We start from the raw sequence: 21,574 nt of genomic DNA, 5'->3' as shown, positions 1-21,574 counted from the left end.
CAAGAAATTAATTGACATGGCAAGTAGGTGTACAAAGTACAAATACATGAGCCATTTGTGAGTTGGATAACTCACAGTAGATGTACCGTTTTGTGTATTTTTGAACATAATCAGGTTCCGGAGTTCACAAAACTATTTAGGTATGCGTACCGATGTGTGTACCTTAAGACTATAACCGGTTCCAGAGTCCACAAAACTATTTAGGTATGTGTACCGATTTGGGTATTCAACCGAGTTTGGGAGCACATAATGTTTCTGGTATGTATACCGGTATGTGTACCAAACCGTTTCCATGACCAAAGTTCTTTTACTGTTTGCATACGGGTATGCGTACCGATCTGGTTTATGAGTTGACGGATTTTATTCAAGGTATGCATAAGAATATGCGTACCAAAAATACGTTTATCGACATATAGCTACTCGGCTACGTGTACAAGTACATGCAATACGACTTTATACTTATAACAATTTTCTCAGTTTGAAAGACTGATAACATTTTCTTATATCCGAATATAGTAGTCTTATATTTATCTCTAAATCGATTCGAAAGATTCCCGAATAAAATCAATGACACATACATCATTGTTCCGGGCTATTTCCAAATGATAAAAGCTGAATCACGATTTTGATTCCTAACTCAAAATTCATCAAGTATGAAGAAATATTCATTAATCGTAGTCATTATATTTCAAGAACTAATTACCAAGATAAATTTGACTCAAAATTCTTGACTAGGAATAATAGTCTAACTAGTTATGCGACATCGTCTCATAGATAAATAGATGAATATAACTTGAGAAATAGGTAGTGGCTCAGTGTTCACTTACCTTTTGTCGAAGAAGTTTTCCAAAAGATTCTATTGATCTTCGCCTTCAAACGGTAGAATGCAATGATGACTGTTGTGATGTCCGTTTCTCAACTACACTTCTACCCAAATATGAAATTTAACTAATTGTAGACTAGAAATCAAGATATAGTTTTGACAACTAAATTTGACAATACGCTTGAGATAGCAACACTTGTGAGTTCCACCGAGCAATGCTCTAACAATCTCCCGCTTTGTCAATTTCAGTGACCAAACTATCAATACATACGGATAAAAAAAAAACTTTGAAACTCCTCGAATTCATCATGCTTGATTTATTTGGTTTCTGATCTTCAACTCCTTAAATTCTTTGTGACTTCAAGTTGCAATGATTATCAACGTGTTTAACTCAACATCGTTATTATTGAAGATCCATAGGGATAACAACTTTGAAAAGAAATATTCTCAACCATCGTTATACAGAAACATAGTATTATTATCTTCGCCAAAGCTCAATTGTATCCCAACTCTAAATTAATTCTACGGGATATGTTTCTCCCCCTTAATCAATACTTACATCTTTTGCATAATAGGTGAAACCTATTGATTATTGATTCACTCTCCCTTACATAATGATCTTTAACGTGTTCAACTCAACATCGTTATTGTTGAAGATCCGTAGGGATAACAACTTTGAAAATAAATATTCTCAATTGTCTTTACAGAAACATAGTATTATCATCTTCGCCAAAGCTCAATTGTATCCCAACTCTAAACTAATACTAAAGTGATATGTTTCTCCCCCTTAACCAGTACTTACATCTTTTGCATAATAGGTGAAACCTATAGATTATTGATTCACCCCCCTTTACATAATGATCCGTAAACCATATGTATGTTGTGCGAAATTACTAAATAGTTAATTCTCCCCATTTTTCCAATAAAATTGGGAAAGGTACAAAAATCATGGGATCGTAATGAAACAACCAAAATATACTTTAGGATTCTAAGGTGTTTACATATCATCTTTATTTAGATGATTTCACATAGTAAGACAATACTTAGTGCTCATTTAGGAGATTTAAGATACAAGCATCCCCTTCAATTAAGCACAAGTTTATTTAAGATATCTCCCAATTTGATGTAATTCCCAAGAGAACAACATGAGTGACCTTTCTTTATGAAAAATAAAAAGGATTTTGTTGGACATTAACAAATCACATGTATTTGTATCCATGATTTCGATTTAAATTAATCTCTACGCCAGTTATGAACAAATTTTACGGAGTGTATGTTACAGTAATAACACAGAAATGTGATCACAAGTAGATCAATACTACAAATAAAATTCTCAAAGAATTTATTCTATTTTCAGTTATAACGACGTAAACCACGACTAACCCAAAAAACAGCAAACTACCAAAAAATTGAACTCTGTCCTTAGGCTGACAATATATCGGCCTTAGCCCTTAGACTGACAGTATATCTAATCAATTTAGCCACTAACAAAATATGGAGAAGGGATTTGTAAAATTGATTTCAAGGAAACCTTATTTCGTCCCATTTAAAAGAATATTTCGAGAAAATCTCGGATGATATATAAGTCGTTATTTTGTGGTATTTTCGTGAGTTCGTGCTAGCATCAGTGCCAGACTTTAATTTCGCACCAAAGAAGAAGTTCTGTGATTTCGACGAGTGCAAGACTCAAATGCTCACGTATGAAGTGAGGCCTTAATCAAAACTCCGCTTTCACCTCAAGCTAGTAGATTTTCGCAATTGGAACCAAAACATCAAGCACGGTCCAAAGTTTCTTCACAGCACTGGAATTGAAGACACATGTGACGTCAGTCTGTCTTAGTATCTTACTTCATAAAAATAAAAAATATTATCTACTAATGTTTTTTAAGCAATAATTACAGACGTGCATATGTAGTTTTTTAACCGAAGTGAGGTTGGAGCCAGCATATATTTGTAGAAAAAACTACAAAAATATATATACGTGGAACGTGGTTAGTCACTAACTTGAGAACGGAAGAAAAGAGAGAACATGTGCAGCATTAGCATTTCTATTGGAAAGATAACATGCATCCAATTAGTATTGTGAATTGGTAGTAGTCTGCATAATTCAACACGCGCTTTCATAATTATCAGTCGAGATAGCATTTTGAATGGGAGTAAGAAAACAATTATCATTATCTAGATAACCTAATGAAGCTACCATGCTATAAATACAAGGTAGGATTGGCTATTAATCTTCACCTCAACCTATCCATTCATCAACATAATTTAGCATCAGAAAATCCTTAGCAATCTTCAATTCATTCATTCAGCATAATGCCTCCTCCTAAAACTTCATTGGTTTTCTTAATCTTTGCCTTGATGGCTATTTCTGCACATTTGCGTAAGTACAAGCATGCTATATTTTCTTATATGTTTTTCTGTTGGTTTTCGATTCTCGATTGTTGCATTACAGGCACTAACTATTTCCTCTTTATGTGTACAAATATGCGCAGAGATGGCATCAGCACTTCAGTTTGAATGCGCTTCTGGCAAGTCCTTAGGTGTTAAATTACTCAACGGCGACCAGTGCACTTTGGACATAGACTGTGTTGATTTATGTAAGGAGCAGTGCGATGTAAACTTTAAGGGCATTTCCACAGCTTCAGCTTGTATCCTTGGCCTCCTAGAGGTTCAAGTTAAGAGCTGCTGTTGTTGTTGTGTCACAGTCTAGAGTGTATGCTACTCCATGAGTAGCTAATTTGATGACCTCGGTCTAGCTGTTGATGGATATTAAGCTTGCTATCGAGTTGGAATACTACGTCAATTCGGAGAAATGAAAGAAATTATAAGCATTTTAATTATTTAAAAATAATTAATCTCATATAATTAAGTGTGGGTGTGTGTGCCGCTATGTATATGTGGCTATATACACTTAATTAGCTGCTTCTGTTTGTTTGTGTTCGTCGTGCAGTATTGGGTGATTCTGTCGTTATTGATCAGTACTTTGTACATCTTTTTATGAGTATATGATTTCGCTTGGTATGGCTCGCATCTCTCATTTTATTTTATTTATTGTATAAGAAAGATTTTTATTTGTTTTAAGGAAGATTTTCCCGAGAAGAAGTATTATGGCAGAAGAAGAAAAGAACCCGGTTAAAAGATTTGAAAGTTCACTCTGGCTTGTCTTTGTTTTTGAGCGGTAAACTAACCGGAGGAGAAAACAACCAAAAAAACATTCTTTCACGGTTTTCTGCAGATTCCACTTGCCTCGCCCTTCCAGAGATTAGCAAGGGGCCACGTATTTTGTGTCTGTCCGTTGTTTTTTTTTTTTTCTCACCTCGGTCCTTTTAGACTTTTTGTTTTATACATATCAAGGATGCTACTGTCTTTGTTTTTGAACGGTAAAGATAGTTTTATTATATATATCAATTATCAAGGATACTAGTACAGTAGTACATAATGCTCTCCACGTTAGAATGAAACCTCACCATTGGTGACAATTTGAAATGCTAACCAATAGTTGGTAGGCCCTCGGATACCAATATGTTGAAAAGCCCACAAACATTGAAAGCCCAAAGTCTACAAACAATACAAGTCGATTAGTCAGTCTTCAAATAAAACAGTGGAAACCCTGCAAAGATCATTGGAATTCTGGGATTCTGGGACATCATTGTATTTTAGAATCTTAGATGTGAATGAGGAAAAAAAAATGCAAAGGACAATATTGACAATTCAAGCATTGGAAGATGACAATAAGGTTCATAGTTTTTAAAAAGAATTCTCTTAAATATAGCACACATATTTATTAACCATAACCCAAAAAGTTTAAGTTAAAATGAAAAATCAAAAGTTAAAATGAAAAACCAAACAAGTGTTAATATTTAAGCATTAATTTTTCATTAACAATTAAACTTAAATCTTCCTCTTACTCAGAATCAAAATAAACTCTAACTTGTTTTCTTGATCATACTTAAAATTAGTTATCATTGTTCTTTTAGTATTCTCACAAATTAAAAATTTGTTATAGACCCTAATTTTTATTTTCCCCAAGAACAAAATAAACTTTAACTTTATTTTTCTCTAAATTAATTTTTTCTTCATCATGATTACATTAAAATTGATCTAGGTGTATATTCTAATTGGTCTCTTAAAACAATTCACAACAACATCAATACTAAGGTTTTGTTCTTTTCCTACAACCATTCTCATAGAACTCCATAAACATAATCTATAAAACAAAATCTTTAAGATGATGTATATTTGAACGCGCAATTAGGGGATATATAAACTAATTGGGGGATATAGCTACATGACAAAATAGGGATCCTAATATCAAATTTGGGTCACCCCTTATGTAATTACTTTTTTAATTCCTAATCTAGCCCTCACTAATCAGGTTTAGTGGTTAATAATAATTAGTAAAATCTTAAGTACTTGGGGGATAGATTAGTGCGTATTTTTATTTGAATTTGTGTGAGTGAGGTGAGAGTAGAAGGAGGGAAAACTATTTTTGGGTGGAAATTTTTTTGTGAAAATGGAAGATGATTGTGAGGAGAGAATTGCAGCTGCTGAATCTTTAGCTCAACTACAACAACAATCATATCTTCAATCTTCGGTTAATGTTAACAACTCACAATTGGATTTATATGATGAACCAACACCTTTGGATCATGGTTTTCGTGAGCATGAAGTGTTTTTTGAAGAACCAACCCAAGAAAGTAAACATGTTCAACATACAAGCAACCCCAACACACAGGTAATGTTGCTAAGAGGCCGAAAATTTGATTTTTTTTTTTTTTTTGAAACCGCCATTTTTTCTCTGAAAAAGCTTGGTGGCGGCATACACGTGATATGAATACTACGCCGGAACTACCAAAACCGACATGGTATTCATACTATTTGCATGTCGGCGCTTGTTATCCTACATTTTGAAACAATTTTCGGTGTGGTCTTCAACCAAAAAAACCATGCCGGTACGCAGTTAACTTTTTACCTACCACCGAATATTCCACGGAATATTCAAACCGGCATGGTTCTCTCCTAACTTTTCATCCCTGTACCACAAGAAAAACATTCAGGATTTAATTGAATTTTGAACATAGGTGCCGGCGTGGTATAAAAGTTATCGAGCACGCTGGCACTAAATCCCGGCATGGTTTGAAAATTAAGTACCATGCCGGAAACGACTACCGGCTTGGGACCTTACATATTCAAGAATGCCGGCACCACTAAAAAAACATCCAGATATTAGTCACTTTGGTAGTAGTTTTCCGGCTTGGTGTTAAATTTATCGAGCATGCGAGAGCCATGTTCCGGCTTCAATCCTTGTGGATCGTGCATGCCGGTATCATCTGTTCCGGCATTAATATTCATGAAAATACAATGCCAGTAGTTTTTAAAATTAGGACCTCTTTTTCAAGTTTATTGAGGAAATGCCGGAACATCATTCTTGAAGGCCGGCACTTGTTTCCGGCTTTGGTTATTTTGGCGGAACTGTCGTCGAGCATGCCGAAACTAGTATAGTAATTTATTTATTTTTGTGAACTAATTCAATTTTCTTTTCATTCATTCCTTAGATTGTTCCCTACATTGATCCAACAACTTCCAAACCGCTTGGTCCGGATACGTCCGAAGCTTTCCACAGAAGTTTTGTAGTCCCAACCAAACAACTTGTTAGTAAGCTCGTGCAACTTCGTCCATTCTAGCTCAAAAGAATTATTATCTCGTTCTGCAATTGATTTTCCGGTAACACTCAAGCTTAGAAAGTTCTGAGCATCATCAGGGATCAAGGTCATCTCTCCAAACGGGAAGTGCACGGTATCAGTTTCACCATGATACCTTTCGACGAAGCAATTGACTGTCACCATATCTGGCTTCACATAATTTTCAACCAAAGGACAGAGACCAGAATCCTTTACTATTGCTTGGACCTCTTCATGCTACTTAGACAAATCCCAATGAGCCGCGGCTTGGTTTCGGCAAACACGCACATCCTTTTTATGATCCTACAATTAGGAGATAATACGATTAAGAGATTTTGCATAAATACAAAACGATACATATGCATGAGATATAAATTCTTACATAGGTCTGATATATAGTATGAGCCCACGAGTCCTTGTATCCAAATAGATACCCCGGATCATGAGAAGTTGCGCCCCAAATTCTACCACAATCAAGGTCAGGTATCATTTCATCAACATGAGGAAGGTGCGAACCTTTAACTTTTACTTTGCCTTTGCCTTTGCCTTTCCCCTTTCCTTGTGTGGGTTGTTGACTTGGACCACCTTGTTCCACTACTCCGTGAATTTGGTTTTCTAATTGAGTTAGATCAATCTCATTATCTTCCTTCTCACTTTCCTCTTCATCTTGCTCATCTTCCTCCTCAACAGCTCTGGTAGATTCACGTATTAAGATTTTACTACGATCACAACCACTCTCCCAAATTTCCCTTCTCGTATCAGCAGCAAAACGCTTTTTTTTTCCCTCGAGGAGACAGAGAATGAGGAGTATCAAGACAATCCTTCCTTATTTTCTTAGTGACATCATCTTTAGATTTTTCGTTGTTAGCCTCATTTGCTTTAGCTTCCTTTTCTTTAGATCTATTTCAAAAGAAGCACGAAATAAATATAAGACAACTAACTTTCATTTTTTAATACCGGCATAGAATCGTCACTACCGGAATACTGAAAAAAAAAGTATCGAACATGCCGGGAGCTAATACCGGCATGGTAAATTCAAACGGTTACATGCCGGGAGTAACTACCGGCATTGAAAAATAATTTTCTAGGATGCCGGTACACTATAGGAAATTCTTAGATAAGAAAACACCAGTACCGGCAGCTATGTAAAATAAAAACAAATTCCGGAACACAGTACCGGCATTGCAAAAAAATTATCAAGGATGCCAGTAGTAGTTCTAAAGTTTCTAGATACCAAAATTCAAGTACCGGCATGGAATCTAACCTAAAATGTACTCCGGTACAAATAACAAAATCCTAGGGTTTTCTGTATATTAGAAGCTTACTACCAGCGTACTCGTAAAAGTTCAAATCAATGTCGATACTAGTTTCAGAAGTGGTGTTTATACTAAATACAATGCTGAAACTAAGTTCTGGTACGGTCTTCAACCTAAATTAGATGATGGAACTGACTATCGGTGTGGTCTTCATCCTGTATTGAATGCCGGTACTGATTTACGGTGTGGTATTCATACGAAATTGAGTGCCGAAACTACTGAAACTCAACAGTTTCAGTTAGGGTTTCGCGATTTTGACCTAAACCCATAGCGAAAAATCGATTGAAACACTAATTAAACAGTTTTAAATGACTTACCTTCTCACAGAAGCCATATTTCTGAGTACTTGATCGGCCGATAACTCTTTTTCTTCGTGTTCTTTCTCTTGAGCAATCAAAGCAAGCCTTTTCTCTAATTTCTGTTGAGCAATCGATTTTGATTTTGATTGGGCATCTGATTTCTTTCGTGGAGGCATTCTTATGGATTCGGGTAGGTTAATCGACGAAGAAATTTTTGAATTAACGATTAATCGTCGATGAAGAACGGATGAAGAACGATCAAGAAGATGAGAAAATAAATAAATTCGGAACACTAACCTAGAGTGTGCCTGAACTGAATGGGGGATAATTGATTTGGCTTTTGATTTTTAGGTTTATGTTTTTATTTTGTGGGAAGGGTATAAACTCTTTTCATAATTTTTTTAATTAATTAAAGGATGTTTTAGTATTTTCGCCTCAAAAAACACCCCTTAGCAGAAACCTTTGGTTGGGGGAAGTAATTTATATCCCCCAATTCCGCGTTCTTATTTTTCTTCTCAATCATGATTACACTAAAATTGATTGAGGGTATTGATTCTTATTCAAAAACATTAACTATGACAAATGTCTTACATAAATTTAATTACATAATTAGCTTCTTTTTGTTGTTGTTGTTGACTTAGGGATTTAATGATTGTCTTATTATTTTGGGTTATACGTAATAATTATATATAATTTTGTGGGCTATGTAGAATGATTATAAATGTTTGTTTGGTTAGCATAAGCACTTATTTGGGTGGGCTATGGTTAACAAATGTATGGCTACATTTAATAAAAGTCTTTAAAACCGATTTTGCTTTAAAAAGATACATAAACCGCAAAAGATGTTCCAAAAGATACCAAACTCAGCCATTGACTCATAAAAAAGACACGTAAATATCCTCACTTGTATATTCAGTATTATTATTTTTGTTAGACTATTCTCCTCCCTCCAGTTTGAATCTCACAGTTGGGAAATAATGAATCCCGCCTGAATTTGAATGTGAACCCAGATGTGATTGGAGGGAGGAGAATAAGGAGATGAATAGCATTTCTGAGAATTATATCATCAATCCACCAAATCAGTGAGTCAATGACCAATTTGTTGAGGGATTTAGTCGGTGGTTAGTTTGATCAAAAGTCAAACTTTATCTTATACAAATTTATTCCTAAAGTTTAGAATTTAAGAGCTAAGCTAGGAAATCTTATTCCCAAAGTTAGAGATTCTTAAGAGTCTAGTTAGTTTCTCTATATAAAGGATTAGAGTTAGAGGTGTAGAGATCATCCAATCTAGAAGAGTGGTAAATATTTGTGATTAGGATTTTTGGTCTCTTTTAAGGGAGGGTCGAGCGTCGCCATGAATATCAATATCGATGTGAGATAAAAACTTATAGAGGGAGGATTTTGGTGTTCTAGTGTTTAGAGTTTAGGTCTTTGACCTTAACCAAGTTTATAGCGCTTCTGTGTTTAACCTCTATTAATAGGAACTGTGAAGAAGGTGTGGAAGTGAACACATGAGACTGGTTCGAGGAATTATTAGAGAATTGGTTTTTATGGTTTCTTCAATTCTGTTCTCGGGTATGTCTTGTTAACTCTTTGAGTCTTGCCTTAGGTTGCGGAAAGAGCACGCAATGGTATTTAACCTAATGAAAGTTTTTATGGTGGTGTTGTCCATGGATGTAGCCTATAAAGGTGACCACGTATTTTGTTTATCGTCTGTCTCTTTCTTATTATTTCTTTCATGTTTGGTTCAAATTACCAATTTCCCTTTTTGATCTTATTTCTTCTACGCTAGGGGTGCCACTTTTCCCAACAATTGGTACCAAAGCCAGGGACGGGATGGTGTGATTTAATCTGGAATTAAACAATAATTTATTATTCGGGAGGAGAAATATATTTTGAAGTTAATGTTTCAACCCGTGTTTACATGAAGATGGATTTGTCATATGTGATATTACAAATTGGAGGAGGTTCAACTTGGTAGAGGTGTATGTTTTATTTTATTTTTCTGATGTAGCGTGGGCTGCGGAATAAGGCTGAATGAGGTATTTTCATTCCTTTTTTAATTCATATGCAGCTGTGAGCTCCGTGCAGAATTTCCTTGTTTAAGTGATTCACGCTTCTTCGGAAAGCCAACTCTAGCCAAACACGTGAGTACACATCTAAATTCGCTGTAATGCCGTGATAATCTCCCTCCGGAAATAAACTCCCATGTTTTGACCAAACACTTCCTTTCCTTAATTCCTCACGCGTAAATTGAGATGCCAATACTCCAAACAAGGTAAAATAGTATCCCAGATATAGTAAACTCTACAGAATCACACAAACTCCCAATTGTGGACTTAACAGAACCCGAAAATATTCTTCCTTAATTTTCGAATATGAACGGATTATCATCCCTGTTTTATCATAACAGGCTATTCCAAGTCCAAATCTACAAAAAAAACTCCCAAAAACCTCGCCAAAATCTTCCACGGAACTTTCGCACTTTCAAGCCATTTTTTCCCGCCAAAAATCGGGTGAAGAAGAAGGTCGCCCCCTGTCCAGATATACTTCTTGAAGAGTGATATCAATCATACACTATAAAGAATGAGATACAAAGTTTGAAGAAAGGATGGGGTTGTGAGGTCTCATGTAGAAGCGTGTACAGCAATGCCTTGAAATTACGCTCGAGATGTTATAGATTTATGTTCTTAAGTCTATGTTAAATTATTCTTAATGTCTTGCACGTAATATCAAGAATGTGCCTGATCTCGGAAGCATGTACCAAGGTAATATGGGAATCCACAAGGTATATATTCTGAGCGAGTATGTTGGGTGTGATGGTGGTTAAAAGTATGTCTGATTGGTGATGGCTTGGGTTCACTCAAAGGATTAAGCCTGTTAATCACGGTGGAAATATCTGATGGTTAGTTTTAGATACACGGTAATCATGACATTTGATGGAGTATAACATGGAAGTTAATTCTTCCTTTCTGGGTTAGAGTTCAACATTTTGTTAGCTTACTGGTTAGGTGGAGCTAGCGGTGATTCTTCTGGATGGTTCTCTTGGTGATGAATGGTGGGGTCTGTGCAAGGGTTCGTTGATGGTGGTTGAAGATTTTCATGGCGTTTGTGAAAAATAATCAATCTCGCAAGAATTCTTAATGAATATGATGGTTTGAAGATTTTTTTATCAATGTCATGGTGTTTTGGTCGATGAGATAATTCTATGAAGATGAAAGTTCGGATTTGAGCTTCAAAGTGATTCTACGGGTATACAAAGATGATGAATAATTATGGTGGAAGATGGAGGTAATTTCCTGTGATCGTCTCATGCTTGAACGCATGATCCATGGTGCGGAATTGTGGGATTTAGTCGGTGGTTAGGTTGACCAAAAGTCAAACTCTATCATCTGCAAGCTTGTTCCTAAAGTTGAGGAACTTAAGAGCTAAGTTAGGAAAACTTGTTCACAAAGTTAGGGATTCCAAGTTAGTTTCTCTATATAAAGGATTATAATTAGAAGTGCAGAGATCAGCCAATCTATAAGAGTGGTAAATCCTTGTATGCTACCGTGAAGGTCAATATGGGTATAAAAGAAAAACTTATAGAGAGAGAATTTTGGTGTTCTAGTATTTAGCGTTTACGGATTTTTCCTAAACTAAGTTTCTAGTGTTTCCATATTGCTCCTCTTTTATTAGCAGCTGCGAAGAACGTGTAGAAGTGAAGACATGAGGATGGTTCGAGGAATTGTTAGAGAATTGGTTTGTAGGATTTCTTCGATGGTGTTTTCATGCATGTGTTGTTAACTCTTTGGATCTTGTCTTAGGTTGCGGAAAGAGTGTGTAATGGTTTTTGATTTTATGGAAGTTTTTCTGATGCTGTTAGCAGTGGATGTAGCCTGTAAAGGTGAACCACATATGTATTGTGTTGTGGTTGTGTGTCTTTTTATCTTCTGTCTCTTTGTTATTATTTCTCCCATATTCGGTTCAAATCACTAATTTCTCTTTGTGATCCTGATTTCCGCTACGCTCGGGATGTCAATTTTTCCCTACCTTTGTCACCTTTTAACAATTAAGTGAATTTTGCATCATGAAAAAAAAATGGTGAACTTGAACCGCAGCAAATTTGAGATCACGGTGATAGATTTATATTGTAGGATGTTTTTTTAGCTAAGATATATTTTAGGATCATGGTACATATTTTGGATACCCTTTCTTTTCTAACCCATCTTGCATTTTAACCGGATATTGAGATTCACATGTAATTAGTATGTAACACCATACCCAGATCAGTTATCATGATTGTTTCCATCTCAAACTACCAAAAAAGCAAGTCCAATTGTTATCTTCCAATGCTAATTGGATCAAATAATCTGTATAAACCTCAACTATGGAAAGCTTGTAAATCGATAGTTTGTCGATCAAATTTGACAAAAACAAACATAACCCAAATTATTTTATCAAAATTGCCCAAATATTTTGAAAGGATCTTTCATTTAATTTTGGGTTTTATTATATGTTGTATATGGAATCTTAATGATGGGTTTTCCCATATAATATTTTTTGATTTATGCGGATTATAGTTCCCTATGTATATTCCAGCCTCCAGTTTGCCAATCAGTGATCTTCTCGAAGTCCACCTAATAGTCCTACATGGGCTATTAGTTAACCAATTAAATTCAACTTTGGCACAATCAAAGTTGGCAACTTTGAATTATAAGTTCACCTAATGACTTCATTTTACTCCTAAAGTAGAATGAGAGGTCTTCTCATTAATACGCCTGCAGATTTCGTCTCTGGCAGACGCCATTTGTACGTATATATTATTAGCTTACCATTCCAGTTCTTTACATAAATCTCAATTGATTTTCTTCCTTATTTTTTGAACAACTAAAATTACTTTTTTTTTAAGCAGAACAAGAATAATTGGTTGGTGATTAAGAAACAATCTTTTTGAAGTTTGGGTTTTTATTGCTTTTGTTTATAGGAAAGTGCAGTGTTGTTGTTACTTGTAAGGTTCCTTTTTCTCTTCATATTTTTCTTCGGTAAATCAAGGAGGAAATGGTGAAGGATACAAGATTAGATTGGAAACCATGGTCTGTTTTCAAGCAATCCCATTTTCTAGTGAGATTTTCTGTTTCAGTTCTTGTGATATGTCTCGGTTTTCACATCATTTACTCTACTATTACTAATGATGATATTTATTCAATTGGATTTCTATCAACTGCCATCACTAAAACTCCTTCTGTAGAGAAATCGGTGTCGCCACCTGCTGCTCCTTGTGTACTGAAAACAGTAGACGATACCGTCTCACCAGCACCTGCTCCTTCAGAGGATTCCACTAAGTTGCAGACAAGCAAAAATCAGAATCAGATTCCAACAAAAGGTTTGAGTTTCTAATGTTCATTTTAAGTTTGTGCTTTTTGTTTATAACTGAAACCGCATGTATATACATATTTATGGATGGATTTATGTAAGAAATTCTGGTTATAATGCAGAAAAATGTGATCTTTCGATTGGGGAATGGATTCCGGATCCATCAGGACCCATGTACAATACTGAGAGTTGTTCTAATTACCTTCCTGATGACCAGAATTGTATTAAGAATGGGCGACCTGATTCAGGGTTCCTCTACTGGAGGTGGAAACCACGAGATTGCGAATTACCAAGGTTTAATGCAGTGAGATTTCTTGATTCAATGCGAAATAAACATTGGGCAATCATTGGTGATTCTATTTCTCGAAACCATGCTCAATCATTGCTCTGCATTCTATCCAAGGTATGTTCAAATTTTTTATTGGTTGTTATATATTCTTGATGACCATTAACCGAGTTAAGCATTTGTCTGTCTATTAGAAGATGATTATTTATCATCGCTTTTCTTGCGATGAATCGGTTCTCTATAAGTAAAACAAAGAACCTCTTGTTCTTCAAAATTACTACTAGCTTTGTTCATCTGCATTGTATGGGCAGGTTTCATTTTTTTTATTTAGGAAGTCACTGGCTGGCTTCAGTGTAACATAATTTGAGTTTAGGATAAAAACTTGCATTGAAACCGATTTTGTTATGCATCTAATCAGGTGGAAGCAGCGTATGAAGCTTACCATGACGAAGGGTTCAAAACTCAACGCTGGCACTTCCCCTCATATAACTTCTCCCTCACGGTGATCTGGTCTCCGTTCTTAGTTAAGGCCTCTGAAGATGCGAATGTTTTTCAGTTGGACATCGACAAACTAGATAAGAAATGGGCAGATCAATTCACAAGTTTCGATTATGTGATAATTTCTTGTGGAAGATGGTTTCTGAGAGATTCAACTTACTACGAAAACAACAGAATTCTAGGTTGTCATAACTGTCCAAGGAAGAACTTGACAGAATATGGGTTGGAAAATGGTTATCGCAAAGCCCTTAGAACGGTATTAGAGTTTATGCAGACTTCTAATCACGGCGCCGTAGTTTTATACAGGACCACAACACCAGTCCATTACGAGAATGGGTATGGAAACACAGGAGGAACATATGATAGAACTGCGCCATGCAAAGAAGGAGAGATTCATTTGAACGATGAGGAAGTTATTTTCCATAACGTTGAGTTGCAAGCATTCAAGGATTCAGAAAACATTGGATACTCCGGTAAAAGAATAACTATGAAACTATTGAATGTTTCTAAACTTTCATTACTTAGGCCTGACGGACACCCTGGTCCATACTGGCATTTCCATCCGTTAGCAAAGGATAAAAATGCCACAGATCCGAATCCTGACTACTTGCACTGGTGTTTACCAGGACCTATTGATAATTGGAACGATTTGATCATGGAGATGGTGTTAAAGCATTAATATTTCTTGTAAATGACAGAAATAAATGTTTGATTATTTTCTCTGCCAATAATACCATTTAGCACAAAACCTATCAGCAGGGACAGGGGTGACAACTGTGTGGTTGTGGTAGTGAATAACCAGAAGTCCAAAACCAAAAACTATTTTTCGGTTTCGCTTTTGGTACCAAGTTACAAACTGCACTCTTCTTGAGAGATTAGAGGTGCAATTTGCTCATAACTAGCAGAAGTGACAGTGTTTGTCACTTTGTTGTCCTTGTTGCACTATTCTTTACACCAGGAAGCTATACAAGCCATTTTTGTGATGCGCAAAACAATATGTAGAACTCTATAAAGATTCATACTTTACAACCAGAAAATACATGTATATTCTGAGATTTTTGTTAGGCTTATATACGTAGCAATAACTCACAGTAGTACTAGTCGACAAGTACTCTGAACTCAAGAATCAAAGATGGGTGTGCCTCCTGGTTGCAGAACAAACCCGTTTCTCTTTGGTAACTAGTGACTAGTAACACGTGGTCTATATATACGTAAGACCAAAGAATGGACAAAGTCATGAAAAAGCTTATTCCCACTGGAGAGAAGAAATAATCGAAGCAGAAAAGCAAAAGAGATGCTTCAACAAGGAACCCATTTGGGATATGCAAGAGAAGATGTGATGGAGCAGTGTAGTGATCAGAGTATGCACGTGCAGTTGAGTCAATGACAATGAATCCAAGGAACCATTTATGTGGTCATAGATACTAATAATACCTTTTTGGAAAAATATCCCATGAAGGATTCTTTGATTGACCATTCTTTAATGGTCCAGATATTTCTCAGTTGAGCTTTTGACTATAAAAGTAAAGCAGTACTGCAGTAGTAGTCGCCATGGAGTTGTACGTTTTTCTTATGTTTGAGTATGCTAAGAAACGGAGCTTAACATGTGCCCCAAAAGACACCTAGCTAAAATTGAAACGAATTTACAAGAATAAGGCACCCTAGGCTAGCTAATTAAAGACACAAAGGGAGGACAGAATGGATGCTTCAAAATGAGCTGCAGAAGCTCAGAAGTGAATTAAGGACTTAGCTAGGGGTTTGCTTTTTATTGACTTAATTAACTCATGCGAATCAGACTCATTACATCTGAATCTAACTTATTACATCTGATCCAAAATTAATTAAACTAAATAGTTCCTTTTTTTTTGTTTTTTTTCTTTTTGAATCGAGTCAGATGTATTAGCCGAAATAGACCTCGAGTGAGATACCTAAAAAAAACAACAAACAATCTGACATCTAACTCGGACTAAGTCAGACGCCGAGTCAGATCCGAATAAACAAGGGGATATATTGATCATTTGATCCTGCTTGGTATCATTTTGCCGATATCATTTTACAAAAGTTTGCACCACATAATATAGTGAAATGGTGTGTGCAGCTCTGAAATCAATGGGAAATTTCTCACAATATTGGCAACTGCAAAGTTAATGGCTTGAACAGGCTTAGTATCCAAAGTATTTGAAGTTTGAGAAAAAGGGACGAAGGCCAATTATTTTGGACACTGTAACATTATGCTCTTTCCAGACCAATCGACCAAAACTTATTATTCCAATAGTACACTATGATAAGGAAACTAGCTTTCAAACCCATATCCAGTCAAAATGGGATAAGAAAGAACTGTTGACATTCTTTTTTCCATGGATACCAGGTTTAGATGTCATACACCTTTTGAATGCCTATCTTTTTACATTTTTCATCCACAAAGCTAATGTACGTGGACGCATAATGTATGTGCCAATCACTGAATTCTTACATTGGTTTTCCTACTGCACCTTAGGGCTTATTCAAGAAATTTCATACAGATACTGAACGAGGAAATTAACGACTATATAGTTTCTATATGTATCATCAATCATGAACGTGTGTTACGTGCCTGATCATATACAAATCCATAGACCTCCTAAAATGCCTTGCCAGCTAGTTCCACATCGTAGGCAGGCCAAGTCGATAACTAGCTAGATGGTTCCTAGTTGGTTACATACCAGCTAGAAGCTAGAATGACAGAAATTACAAGGTGAAGGAAATACTCTATTTTAGAAAAGATGGACTGGTCACCCACAGAAGAATTTGGATGCTAAGAATGCTATTTTGTCGAGTGAATCTAAGGGGGCCGTGAATGCACAGTAGGAATGAATAAAACTCCAAAGGATGTTCTCTTTAAGAATCATTTCACGTATCACTCTTCCATAATGCAAGTTGAGCCCATTATTTGTACCACATTTGTAATTGCTATTTATACCTATAGGACGTTATAAATACTCACTACCCCCAAAGCTTCTTCCTCAACATTCTCCCCTCTCTGTTGTTACTCCCATCTCCTCTTTTCTGTATACAGTTATCATTTTATATCACAATTAATCATGGGTTCTGAGTCTCTTAGGTATGAATTCTCTCTAATATGGAAGTGTGCGTATTTCTTTTATGGTTTATATATTTTTATGAAAAATATAACTTAACAGTTTATCATTATCATGACAACTTGAACTTCTACCAGGAACAAATGTGCAGGATGCTATAGAGAGTTCAATAAGAAAGAACACCTTGTTGACCACATGAGGACCTCATTTCACTCTGTTCATGAACCCATGTGTGGATCTTGTGGGAAACACTGCCGCTCTTTTGAATCCTTGAGAGAGCATCTTATTGGTAAAAAAAATAATGCTTATTCTTATAAGACCCACAGAGTTTTGAACTTACTTATGTCATGCATATATGTAAAACCTATAGTAAGTATACTTTGTTCTGAATAACGTTGTCAACAACAGGACCCTTGCCGAAGGTAGAATGCGCTAGGGTGTTCAGTGCCCGAGGATGCAGCTTTTGCTTAACTATTCTCAATAGCCCTAATGCGGTTCGAGGTCATCGACAAACATGCCAGTTCTCACGGGAAAATCTTGTAAGTTTAGTAGCCAGAACACACATCTAGATATGCATGGTTTATCAAGTTCATCGCGATAGTGACCCTTGCTGTTTATACTAAGGTTTACCCAACGACATCCCATCTCGAATGACCAACTTGGGCATACACCACGAAGAGAGAACAAGAGGACCACAAGTATTTGCCCTTGGTTGCAAAATGGTTGGTGGAGGAAGTGATGGAACACTAGATCTTTGTGCAAGAGTGTGCCATAATGATGAGCATGCAAGAGTCATATTTCATACCTATGTTAAGCCACTCATTGCGGTCACTAACTATCGGTAAATATGATAGCTAATACACAAACTATTAATTCTTTATTTGGTTTTGTAACTTCAACACCAATTTTGGAGATGTGAATTAACTAAATTCAGGTATTTGCTAATTTAGGTATGAAACAACTGGTGTGCGACCTGAGTACTTAAAGAATTCAAATGCAATGCCACTGAGGGATGTGAAAAAAATCATTGAAGATTTCTTGTGCAATGGTGAACCGGTATGGAAGATAGGTTCAAAAGATGGAAAAGCAAGGATACTTGTAGGCCATGGTCTGGATCATGACCTGAATTGTTTAAACTTGGAATATCCGACATACATGCTAAGGTAACCAACCAAATCATCATTTAGTTAATACCTAACCAAGAAAAAATGATCGGAATATCTTACATTGTTATACTCTATATGGTGTTCCTCAGGGATACAGCCAAATATCCGCCATTAATGAAAACCAGCAAGCTGAGCAACTCCCTTAAATACCTAACACAGACTTATCTGGGGTAAATATTTTACACTGCACTCTGGTTCGTAGTGAATAAATATAAGGTTATGCTGGAGGAAATATACTAATTTAAATTTTGAATGAATATTGAACAGGTATGCTATTCAAACTGGAATACAAGACCCTTTTGAGGATTGTGTAGCAACAATGAGGCTTTACAAAAGAATGTGTAATCTAAGTCATAAAACCGAAGATTATTCAATTGCTACAAATGCCCAAAACCGTAACAGCAGTATTTTTGCAAGTCGAAGACAGAACGAGCTCGAGAGGATGACCCCAGATCAGTTGTTGGCCATTTCAAGGTCTGATTACTATTATTGGTGCTTGGACTCAAAATAAACACCGGAACATTAATTGCAAGAGTTTGTTCTGCTACAACAATGGACCGATAAAGGCATATAGCTCTTGCGACTAAAAACTATTAATAATTTATAACCTAATTCAAATTCATACCATCTCTTAATTAGCTTCATCTAATATTATATGAATAAGAAAGAAGAATAAAACATGGTATATATATCCTTTATGCATATATATATCCCCCCATACTAGCATACTACTAATTAAAGGAAAATAATGTAGCTGAGAGTCAGAGACATACCTATTAGTAAATATGATTGGCTTCATGTCCAAATGCAATCATCAGCAGCAGCAATATATATAAGTATGCTGGCATGGCGCTACGCATCTTGCACTGTTATGTACTTTTTTGTTTAGACGAAGAGTAAAAAGGAAGAGTTAATGTATTTTCATACTACTTGAGATTCTATATTTTGTTCTTCTTCTCACTTAGTAATCCTCTTTAATCTCGTGAGTGAACTGTAATTTAGGTCCTAACTTATGACCCAAGTTTTTGATAGGGTCTCTCAACTGTCTATTAATAGTTTTAAGTCGTCCTTGTTTGTCAAGTCAATCTCTAATTTAGATCCTGAAACAATTATTTGGGAATAAAGCCAAACACCTGATAGACAACTTTCGTATTGGTACAAGCAAGAGCTTTCACGGACCCATGTATAACAAAAGCAGCAATGTAAGTAATACTAAGTTGAAGCAATCCAATGTAGGAACGAATGCTTAGTCGTCGTCAAATATTCAAGAAATCTTTGTGTTAGTAATCATGTGATGTCTTCAGGGACGGACTCAGAGTTTAGCCTGGGGTAGGGCTATCTCTGCATACAAGTTATATTTTGAGGTAGTCGATCTAGATGTTGATCTGTTTAGCAACTGTACTGATTAGGAAATCTTGTTAATTTTCTTAAAAACAAAGGGTTAAGGGTTAAATGGACCAATCAAATCAAATCAAGAGCTTAAAAACTTGCCTACTGTAAGTTCAAGTGACTATGGTTTGTTAGCTCGATATCTATGCTTTGGTAACTCGAAGATAAATTCGAATTAATACGTATCATTTGTTATTTGCTACTAGGCGCTATTACATATTTATCTACTGGGCTAACTATAAAAAGTCTACTGATCTTATGTAGTAAAATAAATTCCTGCCAAATCAAGGGACGGGCTATAGCCCGGTTTGCCCCTTGCTAAGCTTGTCCATGGATGTCTTCATCTTTTTGTATAATTAGAGTTGAGTGCTTGACCATCTGATCCGAATTTTTTTAAATTTAACTACAATATATATTTTTCTTTTGATATACTCACATGTTTTTGTATTATTTTTCGTGGCCACCGCAGCCAGTGAGGGATGGTGGCATCATTTTTTGCATATAAAAACCAAAAACTCTTAATAGCTTGAGGCCTGTTTGGACCACATAAATATGGAATGGGCTTAATAAGGTATTCGTCTCATTAGTCTTAAACAAAATTTTTGGTTCATGGGTTGAAACCCAATCCCATAACCAAACCGGTTAGCCTTTATGAAGAACACTAATTTTGGGCATGCCTAAAACTTTCAAGGCATACAAAGGACTAGTCCTAACTTGGGTGACCTTATAAGGGGTATCCTATGGGGTGGTTCAATTACCTATATGCCCTTAAATTCTCTAAATTACTACTAATCTATCCATATCCCTAATACAAAAACCTATAATCAATAAACCAAAATCAGTTTCATATCCCTAACCCCTTCTTCTTCCTCCTCCACAACAGCCGAACCCTTCTTCTTCCTTTTTTTTTTCATCGTATCATCGCGGAAATTTAATCGTCGATTCGTGAAAATTTAGTCGACGATTAAACTCATCTATATAATGGTTCGCCGTAAGCCAGTATCTCGTTCTAATCGAGCGATTGAACAACCCATTGAAGAAGAAGAAGATTTAGAGAGTGAAGAAGAAACTCAAAATCAACCACAAAATCAACCGGAAGAAGAGATTGAAGAAGAACCAACTCCACAAATGAGAATAAGAAGGTTAGTTTTACAAACCCATCTCGTATTTGATGTTTTTGATTGGTTTGATTGATTTAATTCGTCAAAATCATGTTTCTGCGGCGGTTACAGGGTATGGTTCGGCGCAAAACAAATCTTAGATGTGCGCCGAGCTGTTCTTGAAACTGAACCCTGAAAGTGCATTTGAACGGCTCGGCGTATATCTGAAATCCGTTTTGAGCCGAACTTGGTGACACAGAGACTTATATTTAGGATCGGCTTATTCGATGGTGTTAGTCTTGTGCCGAATATGTTTTGTGAATTTCAGAAATTTTGCATGTGCGTAGGATCGGCTTGTATGGTAGTATTAGTTTTGTGCCGAATAATTGTTGTTTGAATTTCAGAATTTTTGCATGTGTATAGGATCGGCTCATATGGTAGTACTAGTTTTGTGCCGAATAAATGTTTGAATTCATAAGTCTAGATTCGGCTTATTCGATAGTATTAGGGTTGCGCCGAATATCATTGTTAAAATTTCATAAATTTTACTAGTGTGTAGGATCGGCTTATTTATATGATAT

The 21,574-nt window shown here is 35.9% G+C and overlaps 2 protein-coding genes and 1 long non-coding RNA gene across 3 annotated transcripts; all 3 read left to right on the top strand.

Annotated features, from left to right (window-relative positions):
- The first annotated feature begins 3,064 nt into the window (after nucleotides 1-3,064).
- On the top strand, nucleotides 3,065-3,847 carry LOC113327513. Its single transcript, XR_003348962.1, has 2 exons — nucleotides 3,065-3,206; nucleotides 3,319-3,847. It is a non-coding gene; the product is annotated as an uncharacterized LOC113327513 (long non-coding RNA).
- Nucleotides 3,848-12,831: 8,984 nt separating this feature from the next.
- Nucleotides 12,832-15,241, top strand: LOC113327528 (protein trichome birefringence-like 23). The gene is made up of 4 exons (XM_026574715.1): nucleotides 12,832-12,913; nucleotides 13,089-13,487; nucleotides 13,600-13,880; nucleotides 14,182-15,241. Exons 2-4 carry the CDS (start codon nucleotides 13,163-13,165, stop codon nucleotides 14,938-14,940), a joined length of 1,365 nt encoding a protein of 454 aa, XP_026430500.1. The 5' UTR covers nucleotides 12,832-12,913; nucleotides 13,089-13,162; the 3' UTR covers nucleotides 14,941-15,241.
- A 2,066-nt stretch (nucleotides 15,242-17,307) lies between these two features.
- On the top strand, nucleotides 17,308-19,015 carry LOC113327521 (RNA exonuclease 4-like). The gene is made up of 7 exons (XM_026574708.1): nucleotides 17,308-17,361; nucleotides 17,476-17,627; nucleotides 17,747-17,872; nucleotides 17,969-18,179; nucleotides 18,289-18,501; nucleotides 18,594-18,674; nucleotides 18,772-19,015. Exons 1-7 carry the CDS (start codon nucleotides 17,342-17,344, stop codon nucleotides 19,013-19,015), a joined length of 1,047 nt encoding a protein of 348 aa, XP_026430493.1. The 5' UTR covers nucleotides 17,308-17,341.
- The last annotated feature ends 2,559 nt before the right edge of the window (nucleotides 19,016-21,574 follow it).

The sequence above is a fragment of the Papaver somniferum genome, unplaced genomic scaffold (assembly GCF_003573695.1).
Source record: "Papaver somniferum cultivar HN1 unplaced genomic scaffold, ASM357369v1 unplaced-scaffold_102, whole genome shotgun sequence".
Classification (NCBI taxonomy): Eukaryota; Viridiplantae; Streptophyta; class Magnoliopsida; order Ranunculales; family Papaveraceae; genus Papaver; species Papaver somniferum.
This window is presented reverse-complemented; position numbering and strand designations above follow the sequence as displayed.